This window comes from Anopheles coustani, chromosome 3 (genome assembly GCF_943734705.1).
Source record: "Anopheles coustani chromosome 3, idAnoCousDA_361_x.2, whole genome shotgun sequence".
Taxonomy (NCBI): Eukaryota; Metazoa; Arthropoda; class Insecta; order Diptera; family Culicidae; genus Anopheles; species Anopheles coustani.
The window spans coordinates 28,099,120-28,119,432 of record NC_071288.1 but is presented as its reverse complement, the minus strand read 5'-3'; the positions used below and the strand labels follow the sequence as shown (position 1 = coordinate 28,119,432).

Here is a 20,313-nt window from a genome sequence, read left to right as displayed (position 1 = left end):
TGTGAGTAAATGACCCCATTTGCCATTTTTGGTTTACACTACAATACTTTCACAACGCCAGTTACATTGGCTCCATTTTTGGTTTCCATTGGCAACATGAAAACCAGTAAATCAAACATCAAAACGGAACTGCTCAAGAGGAAAAATCCCAGAAAGCAACCCACACGGGGTTTTCCAACATAACGGTCGCCCGGAGATGTGCTTCATAAGATGTGAAGCTGATGGGGCTCCTGGTGGCGTTCAACTGGTTTCTCGAATCTCTAGGGTTCACTCGTTTATCCGCTAGCCAAACCGAAAGCTTCCGGCTGGCTTCTGGTCGCCCTGTGCCGTTGACCGGTTCATACGCAATGCACATGACAGTGCACACAGGCAAACACCCTTGCAAATGGGCGACAGTTAGCCTCTGGTTGCATCTTCAACGACATGAAAAGATAGTTATCTGCACATCTATGCCCGGAACATATTTCATCGGGTGTGAGGCCAGCAGCATCTTTCGGACCGAGCGTACGTCATCCGTTCGTCGCCCGTTCCGGTGTGTCACCACCCGAGGTCAGAAACATTTGTCCCAGAAACCACACGCACATACGAGCGAGCGGGGAAGTAAGTGAACTTTTGCAAACGGCTTTTCTTTTTTCCTCTCGTGTAGTTTTCATTCCCTTTTTTGCAGTGCCTTCTGGCCCAGATGGGATGCTTTTCGCTCGCTGGGACCGAGTGACTAACAGGAATGGTACGTTTTCTCAAGACCACTGGAGTCTTCAGAGCCTCCCTGTGGGATTGGGGTGGGGTGAACGAGAACAGTTTTCCAGCAAACCGCCAAATCGGTGCCGCACATCGTCTGTCATGTCATGCACCATGCCACACCAATGCACACACGCACACACTGTCTTGGCCACTCTGGGACGGGAACACCCGGGAAGCAGTGACTGTTCCGGATGTGAACATGAAAAAATGGGAAAAGTCACCACGACGGATGGTGATGAAGAAATCAAGACGACCGAGAAGAGGATATATCTACGCAATAATGGGCACAAATAGGGAACACTCGCGTCATCCTAATTGCTCCTGCGATACGTGTCGGCATTCCGCTTTTATTTCTTTTCCCTCCCCCACGCGAAGGAGAGGACGGGTGTCGGTGGGGGAGGTGTCGCCCGGGGTCGATTCGATTTGCCACAGTCCATTTGGCGAGCGTCTGGTTCTGGTTCTGGGTTTGCAGCGCTGGCCTCGTTTCTGGCATCCAAACGACGATGGCTGGCGGAACGGGCGGTCCATTTTGTGCTTGGGATTTTTAATTCAATTTTCTAATGGAAATCCAGCCTCCTCCGGTCGCTCGCCGGTTGGCTGGCATACAAGCAGCGTGCACAAACGGCTCGCCACAAACACAGAGGAAGTCGTTCACTTTGCCAACCTCGCGTCGGCCGGATCCTTGTGACCTCATGGTTGTACGGTGTCCGGCAATATGCTCCTCCGGGGCAAATGGTCTTTCGACTTCATCATGATGACGAAATGGCTTTGATATAGATGATTGGAATTTTTACGTTTGGTACGCTTAGTTTCCCTCTTTTTTACACTTTACGGCGATGAAAGCAAGTGAAATTAAACATTTAATGTTTTTCATTTAAGAATATATAATCTAGCTACAAGTTTTGCTACAAATTTCCTTTGGACTACTCACTGTATTTGAGTGTGATAAATTATCTACATTTGCATACCATTAAGATGAGTTTACAACAATATGCTAAAAATTGTTTGAGGAATTTAAATGCTGAGCTCTTACTGTAAGATGAGCTTAACATTATCTGTCAAGAGAAATATTATCATTGTCTGTTGTACTCTTCTTTAATTAAAATTTTTGAAGTAAGAATTTTCACATGTTTTTCATACGGAGCTTGACGTTCTAGTTTAATGGTTTAAAGTGAAACATAACTCCTAAATCTAGTAAAATATTGAAAAAATCATATTGAATGAAACAGTTTATGCAAATAAAGATAAGTTAATTGTAGAAAAAAAAAACTCAAAGGGTTTGTTTTTGCAAAAGTTTATTTGGAATTTGTATTCTTACTATAAGCAAGGAATTGTTAGAAAATATGTTTAAACAATCAAATTGTATTAGCTTCTATCAACTGGTTTGCTAAGTGCATAACATTTTTACATATCCTAGCTTACTATGATGCTCTTGTGATGCTGATGGGTTCCTTTTATTTTGTTTTACCTTGTCGGTATGTATGTTTGTATGTATACATGCTTACTACACTGTTAGTACTTTATTCAGTTATTTAGTGTGATTTGTTTAGGGTTGATGTGGATTCTACGTCCATGGTATGTTTTTCGTTTTATATGCATATGTGCTGAAAGGTAGGTTGGGTGTCTGTCTGGAAGGTAGCTAGGGTACAGGTAGTTTGGGATAGGTAGGTAGGTTCGAATGCATGTTTATGATATTTATATATGGGCACGTGTACGGATGCTCTCGATTACGATTATGATGCTTGTGTTATGAGTGTATATATTGTTTTGCTTGTGTTTATGTTTACCATACTTGTTGGATTACTTTTTTATATCTCTCTCTGTTTTTTTTTTGCTCATTTTTCAATACGATTTTTGTTTGTTTCTGTGCGCATGAATCGAAAAATAACAAGTCTTTTATCTTTTCCACTTTGCTCGGTATGTTCAACAAATTTCGATTAAATTGAACATCGATGAATATTTACATCGAGGAGGAAATAATACTTTACGAGCAAGTTGTGTAGTTTTTTTTTGATTGATTTTTTTCCTTGTTGTTTGGCTTCGGTATTTTCTTTTTTCTTTTTGTTTTACTTCACTAAACTGCCTATAACCTGATATAGCTCTATGCAAAACGGAACGAGATCACCTGCTTACGAACGAACTCAGAACGTAGAACGCAGTGGAATATAACATCAGATATAGAGAAGGTGGATATGTGGAGCATTTTTTGGATCGCTCTCAAACATCGATTGATTCAGTTGCTGGAGTGATTGGAGTCGGAAAATATGGGTAAACGTGTCGGGCGCACCGGATACCGGATCGATAGCGCAACGGACGGAACGCCGCCGCTCCCGACGCAAACGTCGGCCTCTGCAGGGAGACGCCTATAGACGACGAGTTTTTGTTGTATAACTATGACGACAATACACGATTTGCGATTTAGGATACACACAGTGATGGTTCGATTGTAGGAATAGAAATATAGTTCGAGATTTAGAGATAAGTTGTGAACTTTGCTGATCTTACGCGTCTCTTTCTTTCCGTTTGCTTTTTTTTTATCTCGTACGTTCTCTGCTATTCTCTCCTTGCACTATCTCTTCCAGTAGGGGATCCAGCTCTGTCACCTTTTCTCTATACCTTTATCATAGTTCCTTATCTTTTTTCCATTAGTTTCTTTTGTCACTTTTCATATCTATGCTTTGCTTTTTCCTTTTTTATTCTGCTTGATAGGGCTTAGTTTAATGTAAGTTGGATAGGATTTTTGTGTTTCTTTTTTTTTTTTGCTCTGTCTTATATGCACGAATAGTTATAACGAATTATTATTTGTTTCGGTCCACGCAACACTGACATATTTGTTTAACTTTTTGGTTATTTTTTGTCTGCCTTTAACCCTGAGCCGCAATTTCCTGTCGTGCTTCGGACTTAAGCTTAACGAATTCCTTCGCTATTTCGTCGTTGTTTCGCTGCGACAGGATACGCAGTATAGTCCAGCCAGTCTCGTCCATATGGATGCGCTTCTGCAGCGGAAGCCAGCAGGCGAAGGAACTTTGCTATAATTTGAGGAATTCCACGGGAGCGATGAAAATGTTAGGCGAGAGTTTTGAGAGAAAGAAAAGAATATAGTGTTTTCCGTTTTCACTCCCACCTACCATCCAGTTTTTTGTTTTTTTTTCAAAGAAAATACAAGGATGATAGATGGCTTAATGTTTCAATTAAAAAAAAGGTAATCCCATCCCACTATTAGTATATATGGCACACACACATTCACTCTATCACCCAAACACACTCTTTTTAGAGGAACTATTCGAGTTCTGAAAAATGAAAGGTTAGTAAATTCAGTACTGTCCGAGACAGAATAAACGAAACACTTGAGAACAAACAGCTACCTTACTTTCCTTTTAGAAATCGTTAAATGTTGTGACCTTCAGATCCGTAGTCCCTTGTTACTCCAGTAAAGAAAACTGCTCTTTCTTCAAATAAGCTTCCTGTATGAGAAGCACAATATCAGATTAATGTATATTTGTTACATATAGGACATTTAAATGATTAGCTAATCATTTTCAAAGCACAACGCTAACTAACCTCAATAAGATGATAAAAATTTACAACGTCACCATGAAAGCTTCGGAACGGTTGACTGCTCCAATGTGTTTCGTCTAGGCTCCACGCAAAACTGTTTTCTTGGGGAGCCTGCTGGGGAGAATGAAAAAATCGATCGCCCCCAAGGCATGCGCAGTTATACCAACGTTTACTGTGCACCTAGCGTTGTGTTTAGAATTAAAAACCAGATTGAAATGGAATTCTAACACTACACAACTCTTGATATCGCACAAAATTACAAAATGCGCACTGTTTCTGTATTTTCAATTACAAACACGTGGTGTACATGAAATCAATTCTTCACCCAAATAATTGAATCCATATCTTTGGAATTTTTGTATCTGGAATGATAGCAATGGAAAATGATGATAGATTTGATAGTATACCGCCAAATACCCACTTGTGCTTTGTGTGTATTAAGTCTTTAATTTTAACTAAATCAGTAACGAAATAAATACCGGAAACTTAATTTCATTTTGCAGGTTCGAACTAACAGCAAAAATCAAAACATTTACCATTATCGGACCTGATAATACATCACTTTGGTCATGCATAGCGATGAAAAGTGTACACTGAGGAACTGTAACGAACCTGTATGTAAAAGGAACGCTCCTGTAATTTGAACTTGCCGAGTTTTATATTCTATACGAGAACAATAAGTTACCTCAAACACAGTTAATTTAAATAAATCAAACAATTTTTAAGCTTACTATGCCGTCGTAGTCTTGGCCAAACCCATAGATTTATCTCTTGAAAAATTACAGCCAACTTCTTGTTTTGGAACTAGGTACACCGTTCCAATCTAATGACTTATAAGAATGTGCTAGGTCCATCGTGGAACTCTCAACACTTCTTTTGGCAGACCGATTTTGTTTCGGATTGAAATTGTTGTGAAAATTACATAATTTTCTAACGTAAGTTAATCAGTTTGTTTATTCTTTAATAGTGTCCCGTTGGCATTTACCATTCCGCTTCACCTTTCAGCGATGATCCGTAACGTGGGGACGAAGGCATCTCCGGTGCTGCTGGGAGCCGTGGCCGTCGGTGCCAGCGCTGACCAACCAAAGCCGAAACAAGCAGAGCCAAACAAAATGGTTTGCAAACCATCCGAATTGCCGCTCTACCGGCCGCTGAATCAAAAGATTGCCTGCGAATGCCATCACGCCCGGACCGATGCGAAGGCCACCGGAGCGACCGGTGCCATTGAGGAAGGATTCCGGACGGTGCGCATTCAGGTGCAGGAAACATCCAAACTAGTCACCGATCAAAAGAAGCAACTCGTCGACCTGTACGAGGAAGGAAAGAAACAAACCAAGTGTATGCATTCTACCGTCGGTCGACGTGCCACAAATTGAGCCTGTTATTTATTTTCACTCGTCTTTTCATCCCCAGTCGTTCATGATTATCTGCACCAGGAAGACAACACGATGCCACGCGTCGGTGCGATCGCGATCGGTGGATTGGCCGGTTTGATCTTCGGTCTGCGAGGTGGATTTTTCAAACGTCTTATCTACACGTCCGTCGGTTCCGGTGCCGTTGCTTCCGTCTGCTACCCGCAGGAAGCGGAAATGTACGCGCAGCATGGTCTGGTGGAGGCCAAGAAGTTCGCCACGATCGGATACAACTTTGTGTACGGTGTGAAACCGGGTGACAAGCAGCTTGAACTGCCAACGATTCCGTCGAATTTGGGCGAGTTCAAGGATAGTGTGTCCGGTTTGGCTAAATCAGCCTACGAAGCAGTATTCCCGGAGAAGAAGTGAACGTAGAGGCTGTTTGGTGTGTGTGTCTGTTGTGATCCGTGATGCTGTTGACACGGCATCATTCCCGTGTTTCCTGCTCGTTATTGTAAAATACACACCCTTCTGATGTAGACAAAATCCTTTGATTGTTTCAAATATTTCCGTTCTTATGCATCTATATGGGGTGGATAACAAAAGGTGGATGACAAAATTTGCCAACTTGAACCACTTTATGTGCACAAAAAGACATGCTGTCCATGAAATGGTTCTTTAAACTTGCGAGCAAACAGCTACGACATCTACTTTCGTCTTATGAACATCCGGACAGAGACGGTACGGGATTTTCTTTTGATCGAATGGAAAGCAAAAAGTCTGCTAAAATATTAATTACAAAGCTGTTTATTAATAATATCAATTTTACAATATGTGTTACCTGCAAAACGATGTAACTGAATGCTGAATTCGTGATTCATATGTGAGTGCAACATAAATGTTGGTGGGTTGTTAGAAAATACTGTAAATTATTGATTTCTTTCTGGTTATCCTAAAATATGAGTGATTCAAACATATCGAATATGTTTAAGATAGTATTCTTTCATATTTCATACACCTATTGTAGAACGTTTTCAGTTATTTAAATCAAAAGAATATTTATTTCGTTCAATCCTTCGTTCAAAACCGATCGTACACTCCTTTTCAAACAATTTTCCTTTAACCCAATCTGTATTCAATCATGCTACACACTTGAGTGAAACATAAGCGAAATCACATGCAATAATATGTCCTATCGCAAATCACGTGATGCAACGAAAGTTTTTGAAACGGACATTTTGGCGATGTTCTCTAGTTCGAACAAATTCTGAAATTAAAAATCCATACACTACCTACCAAGATCGTTCAATCTGCTCGCACCGCGCCCCCATTCGCATTCCACCTCATTTAACACTAATCTACAGTTCCTGCCCATTATTTATTGTTTCCCGTTCCCGTGTTGTTGTAGCTGTAGTGCTCGTCTGGCTTCCAATTCAATAAACTTGTTTGCCACTTATTCATTTTGATTTGATTGGTTTCCAACCCACATCAACAAGCAGCTCGTTGCCATTTTATATGTTTTATAATAGCTATTTTAGTCCTCTCACTAAACCAATATTTGCTGTGTTTGCATCGATGAGATCGGTTTGGCCACTGAAAGTGAAGCCTTATAAACTAGTGTTTTGGACGTTTCTTAGTTTGATGCTTTCCTTCGAGTTCGTTAACCGTTATTGAAGCTTCCCAAGCTTAGGCCTAGTTTAGGTGCTCGAAGTAATTCGTCACCTGCCGGTTTTCCACGTCGCGAATCGGCACCGCAGGTGAGTGGCATTGGAGTCGGGCCGACTTTTCCCCCGGTACTACCGTCAGCTGGCGTAGCTCCACCTAGGGGCAAGAAGAATGGATGGACAGTACTAGCAGTAAGTCCCTTCGGGAAATCCACGTGAACGTAACAGCCGATACTTACGCCCCGGCCAACCTCCACCGTCGGGTACTGGGGCAGCTCGATCGAACCCTTCGTCAGAACGAACGAGTTGATCCACCGGCAGTCGCCGTATACGGTCACGAAGCCACCGCCGTTCCGGCCACTGCAATCAACATCAATTACCAAATTAGTGAATCGTCCATATATCGCCCAACGGCCGATCTGTCTTTTGCTACCTTAGCGCCAGCGAATGCCAGTCGCCATCGAGTAGGGCCGGTTCGCGCACCGGCAGCATCTCCGAGAGTCCGTACTTCTCCTGGATCACTCGCAGCCCACCGTGGCCGTCGGTGACGAAATTTATCGACAAACTTGGCCCTGTTGTTAGCTTCGAGCGAACCGACAGTATGTTGCCGCCGGCTGCTGCCGTTGGTTTTCCGGTGGCAGTCTCGTAGAGTGGCTCTTGCTCATCCCCTACCGCTGCCGCGTGATGCTGCGGGTGAAGAATATGTTAGAATAGATACAGACCGCCATACACTCATACACACATATACACGGCGACGTTGTAGTTGGATGAGGAAGTTTCGGGTCGTGACCATGCAAGATGGATGAAGACAAATAAACGAGCGAATGAAAAGTTTCCGTGCCACATGCAGGAAATTTGGGAAGAGGAATGAACTTTTTCTCTTTGTTGATCTGGTTTTTTTTTCTTTTTTAGGGTGCACGGAACTGGGTTTACTTGGGTTTTTTTACCGTTTTAACTTGAATAAGACTAATAACTATCGATCGGTATAAGTATCCAATGACGCTTTGTGTGTTTTGAAACATGCTGTCGCTATTTACAAATCTTTTTTAGATCCCTATGGAATTCAAAATCTTTTGTTTGAAAAGATTCACGTGCGTAGATTGGAACATACATTCGACTGGCAAAAACAGGTTTTTGATTTTTTTTTTCTATAATACAGTAAGTACCGTAAATATAGAAATAAAAAAAGAGAAAAGAGTTTTGGTAATTTTTCTTGTGTTAACCAAAAGTGTAAACTTTTTTAATCACAAATTGCTGTTTGATACGATACTTAAATTTAAAGCGAATATAACAACATTCTATATACTTAAAGCAATGTCTCTTAGAAGTTGTCTAATCATATACACATTTGTGTGACTTAGATCTTCAAAATATTGAAGCGTGTATGGTAAGTTTTAAGGCATCGAATAACTTTTCCATGGCCAACTTTCCTATGACCATCATCATGGGTCAAAAGTTCCGAGGGTTAATAAATACGGGCATAGGATCATACTGATATTTTTTTTTCTGCCCCATTTGTCTTGATTTGAAAGGACAATTTTTAGCATTGCTCACCGCCATAACAGACGATGGCGATCGAATTTGATGGTGGTATTGTCGATTGCTCGGGGGTAAACTTTGTTGCCCCGTTTTTCTCCATGAAGGATGCTGCGGGTCGTGGTGTTTGAGAATTGTTTGGGGTTTTTTTAGTTCTCCGATGTTTATCGTCTGCTACGCTAGCATCATTTCACAATGGCCTCTGTCCGGCACTTTGTGGAGTCCAGTGGTTCGTTCGTTCTAACACACTACCTCAACGAGGTTCATTTTAACGCCTGGAAAGTATATTTCCTTGTTAAATGTTTAAACCATATTGAAGGGCGTTTTAACAAAGTGTTTGTGTTTATAAACATTGAATCGTTCATTAAGATACTAACTAAAATTGTAATAATACGTATTACGTATAGAGCAATAGATATACTATTACATTTTCATACGAAAGCTGGCCAATAGCCATTTCTATTTTAAATATTACTAAAAAAAATTACCGATTTAATTGATCCTATTATTTAATAAATCACCACAAGTCCAGTGTGTCTTAACGATGGTTAAAGTAAATAACTTTTTTTAAAAATAATATACCAAATATCAAAATTTCACTAATAATCAATATTCTAAAACATCGAAACTTAAATTATAAGCAATGATGTAGTCGAATGGTCTCAATACAGTTGACAATTTCGTCCATAAAATAATTAATAGCTGCACAGAGCTTATACTGTATGTCGCAATCAAATAGGACGTTCAACCAAACTACTATTCTAAGTGCCCCGAGGGAAGATGATTCCTGTAAGTTCAAATAGGGCAACTCCTAGACACAGTTTCATAGCTTCGACGAAAGTAAATAGTGTATATTTGCTTTGGCGGTGCTGTGTTTACCTAAGAGTACACTAAACCGCTGGTACCAAAGTATCATCGTTCCAATCGGACTGGACTAAAGATATTACTACCACATAGCAAGGAATAGTGGCCAACGTTCCAACCGTCGCTCGATTAGTTCTTTATTGAATGTACAACTTAACCCATGGGAAACTGTCAAAGACAATTGCCTTTTCACTGAGTGAGCTTTTGAATGGTTACAGCATGGCGTATGCGTTCCTACAATTTACCTCGACAATAGGACATATGGTGCGACTTTAAAATGGATATGATTGAAACTAAAGTTCTATTGGAAACAGACGTGAACATTAATTGTTTGATACTTTACAACTCAACCATGCACTAGGAAGATCTAATGGGCTTGTTCGGATTGATAGCTCTCATGCGTTATGCTTCGTTTTCCGTACTTCCAGCAAACAACTCTATGAATTGTTTGCTTCAGTTTAAGTTTTCCGCACGTTCTTACCCTCACGCGAAGACTTATCATCAGCGTAAAGTTTTGCTCCATTCGATTGATTTCGTAATTGATTCGATCGTCAATTCCTTCGTTCCAGTTCCGCTCGTGGTTATCCGGTGGAAGGGCCGTCAAGAGATCGATGGTACCTGCGGGATGAAAACGAATGAGCAAAACAGTATAAACGAACATCTAGCGAATTGGTTTATGTCCGGAGATTGAAAACTTTCTTTAAACCTTTGATTCACACGCCCGAAGGTCGGTAATGTAAAGCGACATCAATCGCATGTTTTTGTTAGCGTACGACTAACTTCCAGGATGAAAAATAACACCTCACTCGAAAAAGTGTGTGTCCGTGTACGAATGAAACCACTTAAAACTCAACTCGAGGGAAGGAAAAGGGAATGTGCTTTTGTTCGTCTTTCCGCTCACCAAACGCCCCTCCATCCATTTATCGTCCGCTCGGAACGAACGGAACGGAAGCCGCGAAAATCTTGCCAAAAGTTATGGTGGCTTCCGAACCGTCATCTGCAGCCCATAATATTACCTGCAACTCCCCCCCACAGAAGCCAACAGACTGCTTGGATTGTGTCGTCGTAAAATGACAAAAAAAAAGGTACCGCACCAACGTGAAACACCTGCTCATATCCGGCCGGTACCGGGTTTGGCTCGGAAAACTCGAGGAAACCATTAGCGGTTGATCACGCAGGAGGTTGTGATGGTAGTTTGTGTACCCATGCCATCACTTGACGAGATTTCTGCACCACTTTTCCCGCTCCCTCCACCCGCCGTAGGGGCAGATAAATCTGTGAGTGTGTAGGGCAAACAAAAGCACCACAACGTGGCACTGAGGAAGAGCCTCAGATTCGCAGCGGGACAGCGGAAGGAGATGTGGTTTTATGTGCTCGTCATAAAATCATCATGTGCGAGGTGACGCACAAAACAAACGGCACATGCAAACAACAAGTGATATAAACCGTTGCTATCGAAGAGGAGTTTTTTGTTGTTGTGTGAAGCTGGATGCGTCTGTGTCGAAAAGAGAAGAGCAGGAAAATGGTGCGGCAAAAAGGTTGCATTTGGTTGCTTACCGGTGCAGTCGAACAGGTTGCAGCTTCGTTGCTCGATATTGTGCCCCTCACAGGATGGCCACGTGCCACCGTCGGGGGTACGGTTTTGCTGGGAAGCCTCGGAAAAGCCGGTCGTCGGTGGCGTCGGAAAGCTGCCCGCTGCTTCGAAGTCTTCCTCAATCGTCGGGGCTAGGTTTATGGTATCCTTAACATCTTCCCTCATACCACGGTGCGATATTCTCTTCCCTTTCTCCTTCGGTTGCTTGCCCCCGTCCTTTTTCGCCCGCAGTAAACTTTGTTCATCGGTGGAGGCGCCTGGTGGCTCATGCAACGTAACTGGCTGCGTGCGTAACGATGCGTCCGGGAGTTGATGGTGCGCTGCATCGTCCCGTTGCGATGCCTCCGTCGGGGGAACCGACGACGACGATGATGATGGAATGGTTGAAATGCGTGCTCCACGTGATGCCGGCGGTTCACGGACCCTTGCCGAGCGCAAACAATGGCGAAAACGTTGCTGCACACCTTTCCCGCAGCCAACGCTGCAGACGGTGTAGTCGCTCCATTTGCTCCACCCTGGTTACGTACCGAGGAAAACGAAAGAAAACACCAAAAGAAAGAGTCGATTTGAAATATAGGGCTCCAGCGTTGGCGACGCCAGTGCAAACAAACGCAGCGTAACACGTTCCTCTCCATTGGAACGGGCTGGCCCAACCGAGTTGTGGTAGAGGGGTTGGGGGAGGTAAATCATCCGGTAGCGAAGATTTGAATTCCCCAAAACCCGGCGGCACCAGGAGTCGGGAAAAATGGAGCCCACAATAAACGTTCGAGCGAAAGGCACAAAGGGACGAGGGAAATGTTAAGTAATTGAGGTTGTATCTTTTCCGTGTCGTAGTTGTTTACTTTTCTGATTTACCACCACGATCCAAGACTCGTGATGGAAGAAGCTTTACTCGAAGGCACGATGTTTTCCGAGCGCTGGATTCGTTGCTGCCCTGGGGGGGCATGAAATTAAAATTATTTTCCTATTGTACCGTCGGCCTGGGCGACCAGGGCCATTTGAACAATGGTTTAGCTTTCAGCACAGATTGCTCAAGCAGCAAAGACGGAGGCGCTCCAGGGAAAGGTTTAGCCGAAGAAAATTTTCAACAGAAGTGAAAAACATTTCAATGAATTAGGAATGTGACAGGCGTCGTTTCCAGCGATTCGGATCAACGCCTAATTGGAGGAATAACGGATTATGCTTATTTGTAGGGCGGTTGTTTTCATAAAATCTATTTTAAAATACATTTGAAAAATAAAAGATTAAATTAATGAAGCTATTCTCCGCAACTTGATTATCAGTAAGATTAAAAGTATTGAAGAAATATCGTCATTCATTCAAGTACTAGCATTTTTCATATGTTTTCTTAAAAGTTTTTGTAGGATGTACATACTTCTCAAGTCTCCGATTCAAAGATAATCAGTTTTATTGCATTTAGCTCATTTATTCGAGCTTTCCTACAATGTGGTACTCATACATGATACACTCCCTTGGCGTAGCTTCATTGTGAATGCCGCTCAGCACTCGGTTTTGGACAGCTTACGTTACACTTATGTCGAGGTGAAGAGGGCAATAATTTTCCACTTACCCAGCGCTTGCCAGAGGGCATCCTCTAATCGCTCGTCCCACCGCAGCAAACCCACGTATGGATCAACCCGCAGTGAATTATCCTCCCCGGCCGCCCCTCCTCCCACCAGCCGCCCAAACACGATCAGCGTAACAGGCAGCATCTCGTTCAGCGCGTGGCCAATCTGACCCTCGCCTTTCGAATCCTTTTCCATCGATCGCGCACCGGGCTCGGGTAAATTAACACGTTCGCTTGCCGTCGAGGGTTTCGGGCTGTTGCGGGCTACGCCAAGGTTACCCTCGTCAGCCATTTCTTTCCCCGGCGGTGACTCCTTTCCGGTGCGATCCTTGGTGGCTGGTGGTGGGAGCGATAAGCTGCTGGGCTCCGTAATGACTGGACGCGCATTTTCGTTCGCCCGTTCGCGCCGTTGCCTCCATGCGGTGCAATTTAGAATTTTCCCGCTGCTCTCGTTGATGCTGCGACCGTCTTCTCCGTGACCATTGTCGCTGCCGTTCTCGCTGGCGTAAGACTTCATTGTGTTCGACGATGGCTTGGTGGATGCTCCCAGCGTGGATGAAACAAACGTCCGCTGCTTGTCTAGACGGGCGGAACTGCCGGAAGACCGACCTTGGGTGGGCACACGATGATGCGAATATTCCACACTTCCATTGCTGCGGGAGAACAGGGAAAGAAAGCGAGCGAAATTATGATTTGCGGAGCAAATTTCATTATTGCAGTGTAAGGGTGGTTCCACGAACCGCTTGCTGCCTTTAGCTTTCCACGCTTTTTTTTTTTTTGTACCGCGAACGGATAAATAAATTCCAACCCTTGAGCAAAGAATGTGCACAATAACGGGGCAGTACTGTGGAAAAGTTTTAGAAAATACGCTGGAGATCATTTTTAATGGAGAAAACCCTACAAGCATATTTTCTATAAATGTATAACAATATGTAGAGAACTTATTTTGAAATCCAATCGCTAGAAAAAACTTCAAATGGAAAAACCTTTTCGCTATATTATATTTGTAAAATGTTCGTATCCTCCATCGTGCGAAAATATAATTAACCCACGTGTAAGTCTAGCAGTTTACTAATCTATCAATTTTCTTAATCCCATAACCCTCACCGCATCTCCATGGTTTTACGCTTTTGTACAAGAGAGCATCAGCTTCAACGAAATTGAATAAGCTTGATCGGATTAATACTTTGCGCTCCATTTACAAATAAGCTTTCAAACGAGGAAAACGCAAACAGTGGATGAAGTGGATGATCGTTTCCATTATGGAATTTTCTCTTGACAGTCGTGTTGGTTTCATAAAAACCGGATAACGTTTGATTTAACTGTACTTTATTTGGTTTTGAAGAAATGCACAAATTATTCCGTAAATTTTGTTTCGAAAAATAGTGAAACTAAAAAAAAATGCGAAATGTGGCCATCAGTTGGTTTCCATGTTTTCTTTCCCTTCCCCGTTCCGTGCCCCACGCAAAGCGAAACTATTTAAATCTACTTTCCAAACAGATCCATGGCACGCCCCGAATCGAATCCACAAAAGCGTTCCACGAATGAGTGGTTTGATTGCAGCAATAGTTTTCCACTCGATTAAACCGGCATCGTCCCAATCATGATGTAGCCGATGCTGGCTGCAATTTGGTTTTATTCGAATGGAGCGTTGGGGGGAGGGTGGGGGTATAGTCATCAGAAACAACGGTCCAAGGGGGGAGTTGAGTTTTCCCGATTTAATCCCACATCGTTCTGTGTGCACCACACTGTCGGGGTAACTCTTCTAACCGATCCACTTTACGGTGTTTGTGTGATCGGAAGTTTGTGGAAAGAAATCGATTCATGGATCGACTGTTGTACGTCGAGAATTCGATTTGCTTGTCGGCAGCTTGTGCATTTATTCCAACCGATGGACAATTTTTCACTCTCACACAATCAATTTTGCATTCGAAGTATTTGGTTGAGTGGTGTCGAAAAGATTGCACTTCTATATACTTAAAAGTTGAGTTGAGATTGTATCAATACTGCTACAAAAGGATTGTACTTTTTCTAAATTTTCGTTTCTTAAATTTATCTCCAACAGAATACATTTTACCTTGACCCCTATTTTAATATTTTATGTTACTTTTCGATGTATAAAATCAATCCAACTATCGATTATAGGTTCATGTGTAACGAATTCGCAATTCCAGAAAATTGTTCTGTGATTATCGTATAGCCTCGAGACGATACGAATAGCATTAACATTAATTACACCCGATGGAGACGCCCGGTAGTTTGAAAAACATCCCGGAAATTCCGCACCAAAAACGCACGAATTCTCGTGCCAGATGCATGTTCTGACTCGCTTTCCATTTAATGAGTTTCCCCCGACGTACACTAAAGCGATCGGCCCCAGAGACACATGTATTCATGGTTGTAATAATGCCTGTAAAATTGCTTCCATTCACATCACCCACAGTCAGGACAGGGCTGGTGGATAGTGGAACCGTTTTAAGTTGTTTTTTCCCTCGTCTCACTTATCTCATTTATTCATTGAATTTTGGCTGCACCAAAGCGAAGAACAAAAACGGGAAAATTGAAAAACAAAAAACTTCGCTACCAGTATTCCGGCGAACCAACCACTTGACGTTAGACACGTGGCGCGAAAGTGCTTGTTAACCGTTGGAAAATTCAATTATCTGCCCTATATCTGCCCACCGGGAGCTCGATCGCTGTTGGCGCTCCCAGGGATCGGTCGAAATGGGTTCCATTTACGGTTCGCGTAACGTGTCACCTTCGCGAAGCGCCACGTCAGGCTCGTTAGGGGAGGGTGCCATGGTGGGCGCAAAGGAAATGGCACATCGGCCCGGGTCTGTGACAATTGAAACCTACCGGACCGGAACCAACTCTCATGTGCGGTAAAGGACGAGGCGGAGGGAGAGCTCGAGGTTTCCAACTATCTCCTTCTATGGCACCTAAAACTCCTACCTAACACGAGGCATATATACAGCCGTGGAATCGTCGAAGCGGACGTTTGGACGTTTCCACTTGCCAATGTTGGTGGTTCGCAAACGGTTGGAGGAAAACCGGTGAAGCTTGTATGAAGTCGATACGATTCACCGAGCGAGAAAGAGAGAGAGAGTGAGCACTGGCATTGGCTTATGAAAGCACATTCGATTCCACGGTACGTTTGGTACGGAATTTATCTAGCTGAAAATCTAGTTAAATGTTTTGGGAATTAATTGAATATCAATTGTGCTGGTGATTTATTGCTTTCGAGCGGCTTTAATATCCCGAGGTAGGAAATAAGTAGCAAAGAGAGGGGAAGGTTTGTCATTTTGTTCGATTGGTTAATACTGTAGGTTAGTTGTGTAGAGTATCAAATATTGCTTAAAATAGGTATTTATAACAGAGAGTAGATGAATGGAGGTTTAAGATAAATGTTTGTTGTTCAAACTTAAAAAAAACAAAGTCAGAATGGACGAGGGGATAATAAAACTATTTATATAAATGGTTCATATAAACGTCTATCAATAGTGCTGCCAATGGAGTGACAAATAAGTAAACTAAGCAATTCACTCCTGGTAATCCACTATGTATGCATTTTCCTAGGAATATCAGTGAGACGATAAAGCGCAACTTTATATCCACTTTCAACACAGCCTCGATGCAATCACATTCGGTTCACACACGTCCCTATGAGATGGCCCGGTCTATAGCCAACTGAAACGAGTGCAATCCTGATCCTATGGTACCCTCTAACAAGCACTGATACAAAACGCCCCGACATAAATGCGGGTGCGTATCATAGGCACGACGGAAAACTCATCCGCAATCACACCGGAAAAAAGCAAAGCCCACCTGCCGGCTCGGTATGCTCGGTGCCGTTGCTTCAAACTATAAGAGGAAAAACTCTCCCTCTCTCGCCCACACACAGCTCCATAACGGTAGCCATGATAGCCCCTATTAGCATAGACACCACTCAGCCGTTGCCCTACTGCAGACGGTTCGTTTTAGTCCAAAGCGGAGGCTAAGCAAACACTAAATCACAATTGACGTGAATTAAGCAGTCGTGCTTGGTCAAACAGATCCAATGTACCTTGAATTGGTCCACTCCTCTTGCACATAGAAAGGGACGTAGTGGAAGGGGCTAAATTAAATGAGACTGGGAAGGGGTTTCAGTTTGTTTTGCCATAGTCTATCTATAACACAAGTAAAATGGTTGGCCGAAATATTCCAGGGTCTATCATTTTTGAGCGGGTGATTTTATTTCTTTCCCTCAAAAAGTTTTTTTTAATTTTTCCCCAAAATTCCGACGAGCTAAAGTGGAAAATGTAACGATACTCCGACTTTTCCGCGTACACTGGTAATTTTCTGCCGGCTGCGATTGTTGGAAGCGTCAAAACGAGTCAGCGTCGGGAAAGCATCGGCGAAGCATAACCACGAAAAACCTGTGATAAATTGCCTGATTCATTTACATGCCACTGCAGAGTGGTTTGCAGATTTTCTTCCGCTTGTGCCTCTTTTTTTTCTCCTCCCTTTTTTCTCCCCCCTCGTGTGAATCAGTTAAACCCAATCGTCCAACGGAGGTCGACACTCGTAACCGTCGGTAGCATCTGAGGAATTAAAAATGGGAAATAAAAGTAGAACTTCAAAACACTTGTACCGCGCCCCGGTAGGGGTAGAGGAGAGGTGAGAGGATAATGGAAAATTCATGATGGTAAGTTTCGTCAGAATTTCCCCCTTCCCCCTTTTCCTCGTTCGTCGTTGCGGTATGGCACGTGAATACCGCGGAAGTGAAAAATGGATTCTGATACGAGCGCGATAAAGAACGCGAGGAGCAAAAACCGAAAAGGTACCGGCTAAAATGAATGAAAAATGCGAATGGAAAAGTAGTAAAATTCATGTGTCCTTCAAATTCCCTTTCTTTCCCTGGAATGTTGGTTTCTCTCCGCACGGTACTAACCAGTTCTTCTGTTGTCTGCTCCCACACGAAACACATTTAAACAAAAAAAAAGCACACCCAAAACACAAGGAATACGATCGCCCAACTTTGCGTCTGCCAGCCTGTTTTGTTGTACCGCGGAACCAAAGCGTGAAATTGCTTTCAATAAAATTATTTCCGAGGCGGGCGTACGCGAAAAAAAAGAGCATGCTTCCGGGGAAAAACTTTACGCCCGCCCGGCCCGGTTGGACGGATGTTTTCCCCCAAGATGCGTCAAAAAAGCGGTTCGGTTTCCTTAGTCACGCTGATTTCGTGGGTGTGGGTGGTTTTTCGGTCTTTTTGTTTTGCGCCACGATGCAAAACGATTGCTGCCCACGGTCTGGCACGCTTTCGCCATGCTTCGTCATGGTCATGGTAATGAAATTGCATTCCCATTAGTTAAAGCAGTTTTTGTTCTTGCACTTCCCCCGCACTCGGCGCTTCTGACCGCTGACGATGAATCACTTTCACGGGCTCCCCGGAGGATCTTGCTATGAATGCAAAGTACCACCGGGAAGTTTGCATAATGCACCGTTTACTGAACATGATCAGCGATTTACTGAAATGAATCATTTTGCATTTTTGATGTTTAAGATTGATTATAATAATGGTAACACATGTTTATCCTGTTCCTTAAAAATCCGATCGCATGAATATACAAACATAAGATGCGATTGTTTGTTAATTTATTTTGTTCAAGGTTTAAATTGAACAGTTAGTTTAGTTTTAGTATATCAAATACAACTCCAAACAAAGATTTTTATAATGTGACAAGAGATGCCTAGATTCTCACGGTATTTCCTTAAAACTATTGAATTAAACTAATCCGTTGGTCAATGAAATAGACTGTTGGAGTTGTAAGCTCTTCTCCAAGGTTATAATCTTGTATTGAGACTATTTTTAGATAAATTTCAGAGTAGTTTTAGACTTCCAACCGGGTTGTAAATAATAGTATGTGATGTCATGTTTATCTTTATGATAACATGAAACAAAATTGTTTTTTTTAGTATCTAACGCTAGTAAAACAAAACTTTCAGGTAATAGTATTCAGCATAGAGTTTATACTTAAAGAATGAGAGAGTTTATACTTGATGATGCACAAAATAAAATTCTTCGTCCAAATATTGTTTATCATTTATCTTAAAATTACAATAAAATTACCTAAACAGCAATCGTATGTTTTTCCAATGAATTATTCATTTATTCAGTCATTATTAGGTGGTTCTTAAACCGCTAAGAAATGTTACGCTTTAGAAGCGAAGGAATAGTAAGCCCCGTTATCTTTCGAAACGTTTGTGGCAACACAAAAAGAACATCCATATCTCGCCCCCCGGCCATGGCCAATCAAGAAAACGCTCGCAAACCGTGCGCCAATTGGTTCGGCAAATTGGCACTCCTTCGTTTCGCTTTGATTGCACCAAAATGAGGTACAAATAGGAGGCAAACCCGGGAACGAGGGTTGTTCTGTTCGTGCTGTTTTATTTTTAACCCCAACCAATATCTACCATCTTCTCAGCGCGCGCTGAAGTCGCACAATCAGCGATCGGCAACCGGAAGGTGGCCGTACCTCCGTACCTGCCCTCCCCCACTTACCTCCAGATGATGAAATAATGCCGCCAGCTGTTCAGCTGCAGTTGTTGGAAAAGTTCATTTCCTTTGTAGACGGTGCCGGGCTCGAGCCGTACGACGAAGTCTTCGCTTCGTTCTTTCCACCGCGGCTGGTGGTGTTTCTGGTCCTGCTGGCGGCGCTGATGGGTGGCGACCGTCGGGCGGGTTAGGGCGGCATCTCGCAGGTCGTTTCCGTGGCCAGCGAATGCTTTGAATATCACGTCACTTTGCGCCACCAGTTCCGACAGGTTGAGGGTGTCCCCGTCAGCCCCGGCCGCCCCCGACGGTGGCTCACCGCACACACTTTCCCACCGACCGCCGGCTCCGAGCAGGGCGTGATCCTGCACGCGTATCCTCACCGCGTCGGTGCTACACTCGACGCACCGCCAGAGGAAAGCACCGGAGAAAAACAGTGTCACCGTAAGCAGCCGCACCGATGAAACTGGCCGCAGCCGGCCGTCTGCTGTCGGTAGTGCTTTTTCCACTTCCACTCCACCACCACGCGGGACTTTTCCCGAAGCACTATTCACGATTAACACCATAATGCTCCACAAACACGACGCAGAGGAGGACGACCTGGAGGACGGGGTCGACGATGGTCGCCAATCCATTTGCACCGTCGCTTCGTTCGCATTCAATTTTCCCCCACCATCATCCTTAACAATCGACAAGCTCTGCGCCCGTGTGTGTGTGTGTGTGTCCGCGCGTTTGTCGCAGTTTGCAGTCCTTTAGTTTGCGGTTACAACTTCACCCTGCGCGTTTCACCGAGAATTTCCAGCGAGACGGAAAGAAAATAAAAGCACTAGAATGAATGAAACCTGCAATGAATTTCACTTATTTCGGTACACCTTTCCACCATGTCCGTCTCGTCGCTGGTCCCC

At 43.3% G+C, this 20,313-nt stretch overlaps 2 protein-coding genes and 1 long non-coding RNA gene across 3 annotated transcripts; 1 reads left to right on the top strand and 2 right to left on the bottom strand.

Annotated features, from left to right (window-relative positions):
• Positions 1-2,708: 2,708 nt before the first annotated feature.
• Positions 2,709-4,411, bottom strand: LOC131258759 (uncharacterized). Its single transcript, XR_009178101.1, has 2 exons — positions 4,303-4,411; positions 2,709-4,205 (listed from the first exon to the last, which is right to left on the bottom strand). It is a non-coding gene; the product is annotated as an uncharacterized LOC131258759 (long non-coding RNA).
• A 739-nt stretch (positions 4,412-5,150) lies between these two features.
• Positions 5,151-6,223, top strand: LOC131272655 (MICOS complex subunit Mic27). The gene is made up of 3 exons (XM_058274477.1): positions 5,151-5,234; positions 5,305-5,637; positions 5,713-6,223. Exons 2-3 carry the CDS (start codon positions 5,307-5,309, stop codon positions 6,078-6,080), a joined length of 699 nt encoding a protein of 232 aa, XP_058130460.1. The 5' UTR covers positions 5,151-5,234; positions 5,305-5,306; the 3' UTR covers positions 6,081-6,223.
• A 475-nt stretch (positions 6,224-6,698) lies between these two features.
• LOC131258890 (uncharacterized) lies at positions 6,699-19,974 on the bottom strand. The gene is made up of 7 exons (XM_058260288.1): positions 19,418-19,974; positions 12,880-13,529; positions 11,273-11,824; positions 10,203-10,333; positions 7,749-7,975; positions 7,555-7,675; positions 6,699-7,472 (listed from the first exon to the last, which is right to left on the bottom strand). The coding sequence occupies exons 1-7, from the start codon at positions 19,972-19,974 to the stop codon at positions 7,344-7,346; spliced, it is 2,367 nt and encodes a 788-aa protein (XP_058116271.1). The 3' UTR covers positions 6,699-7,343.
• Between the last annotated feature and the right edge of the window lie 339 nt (positions 19,975-20,313).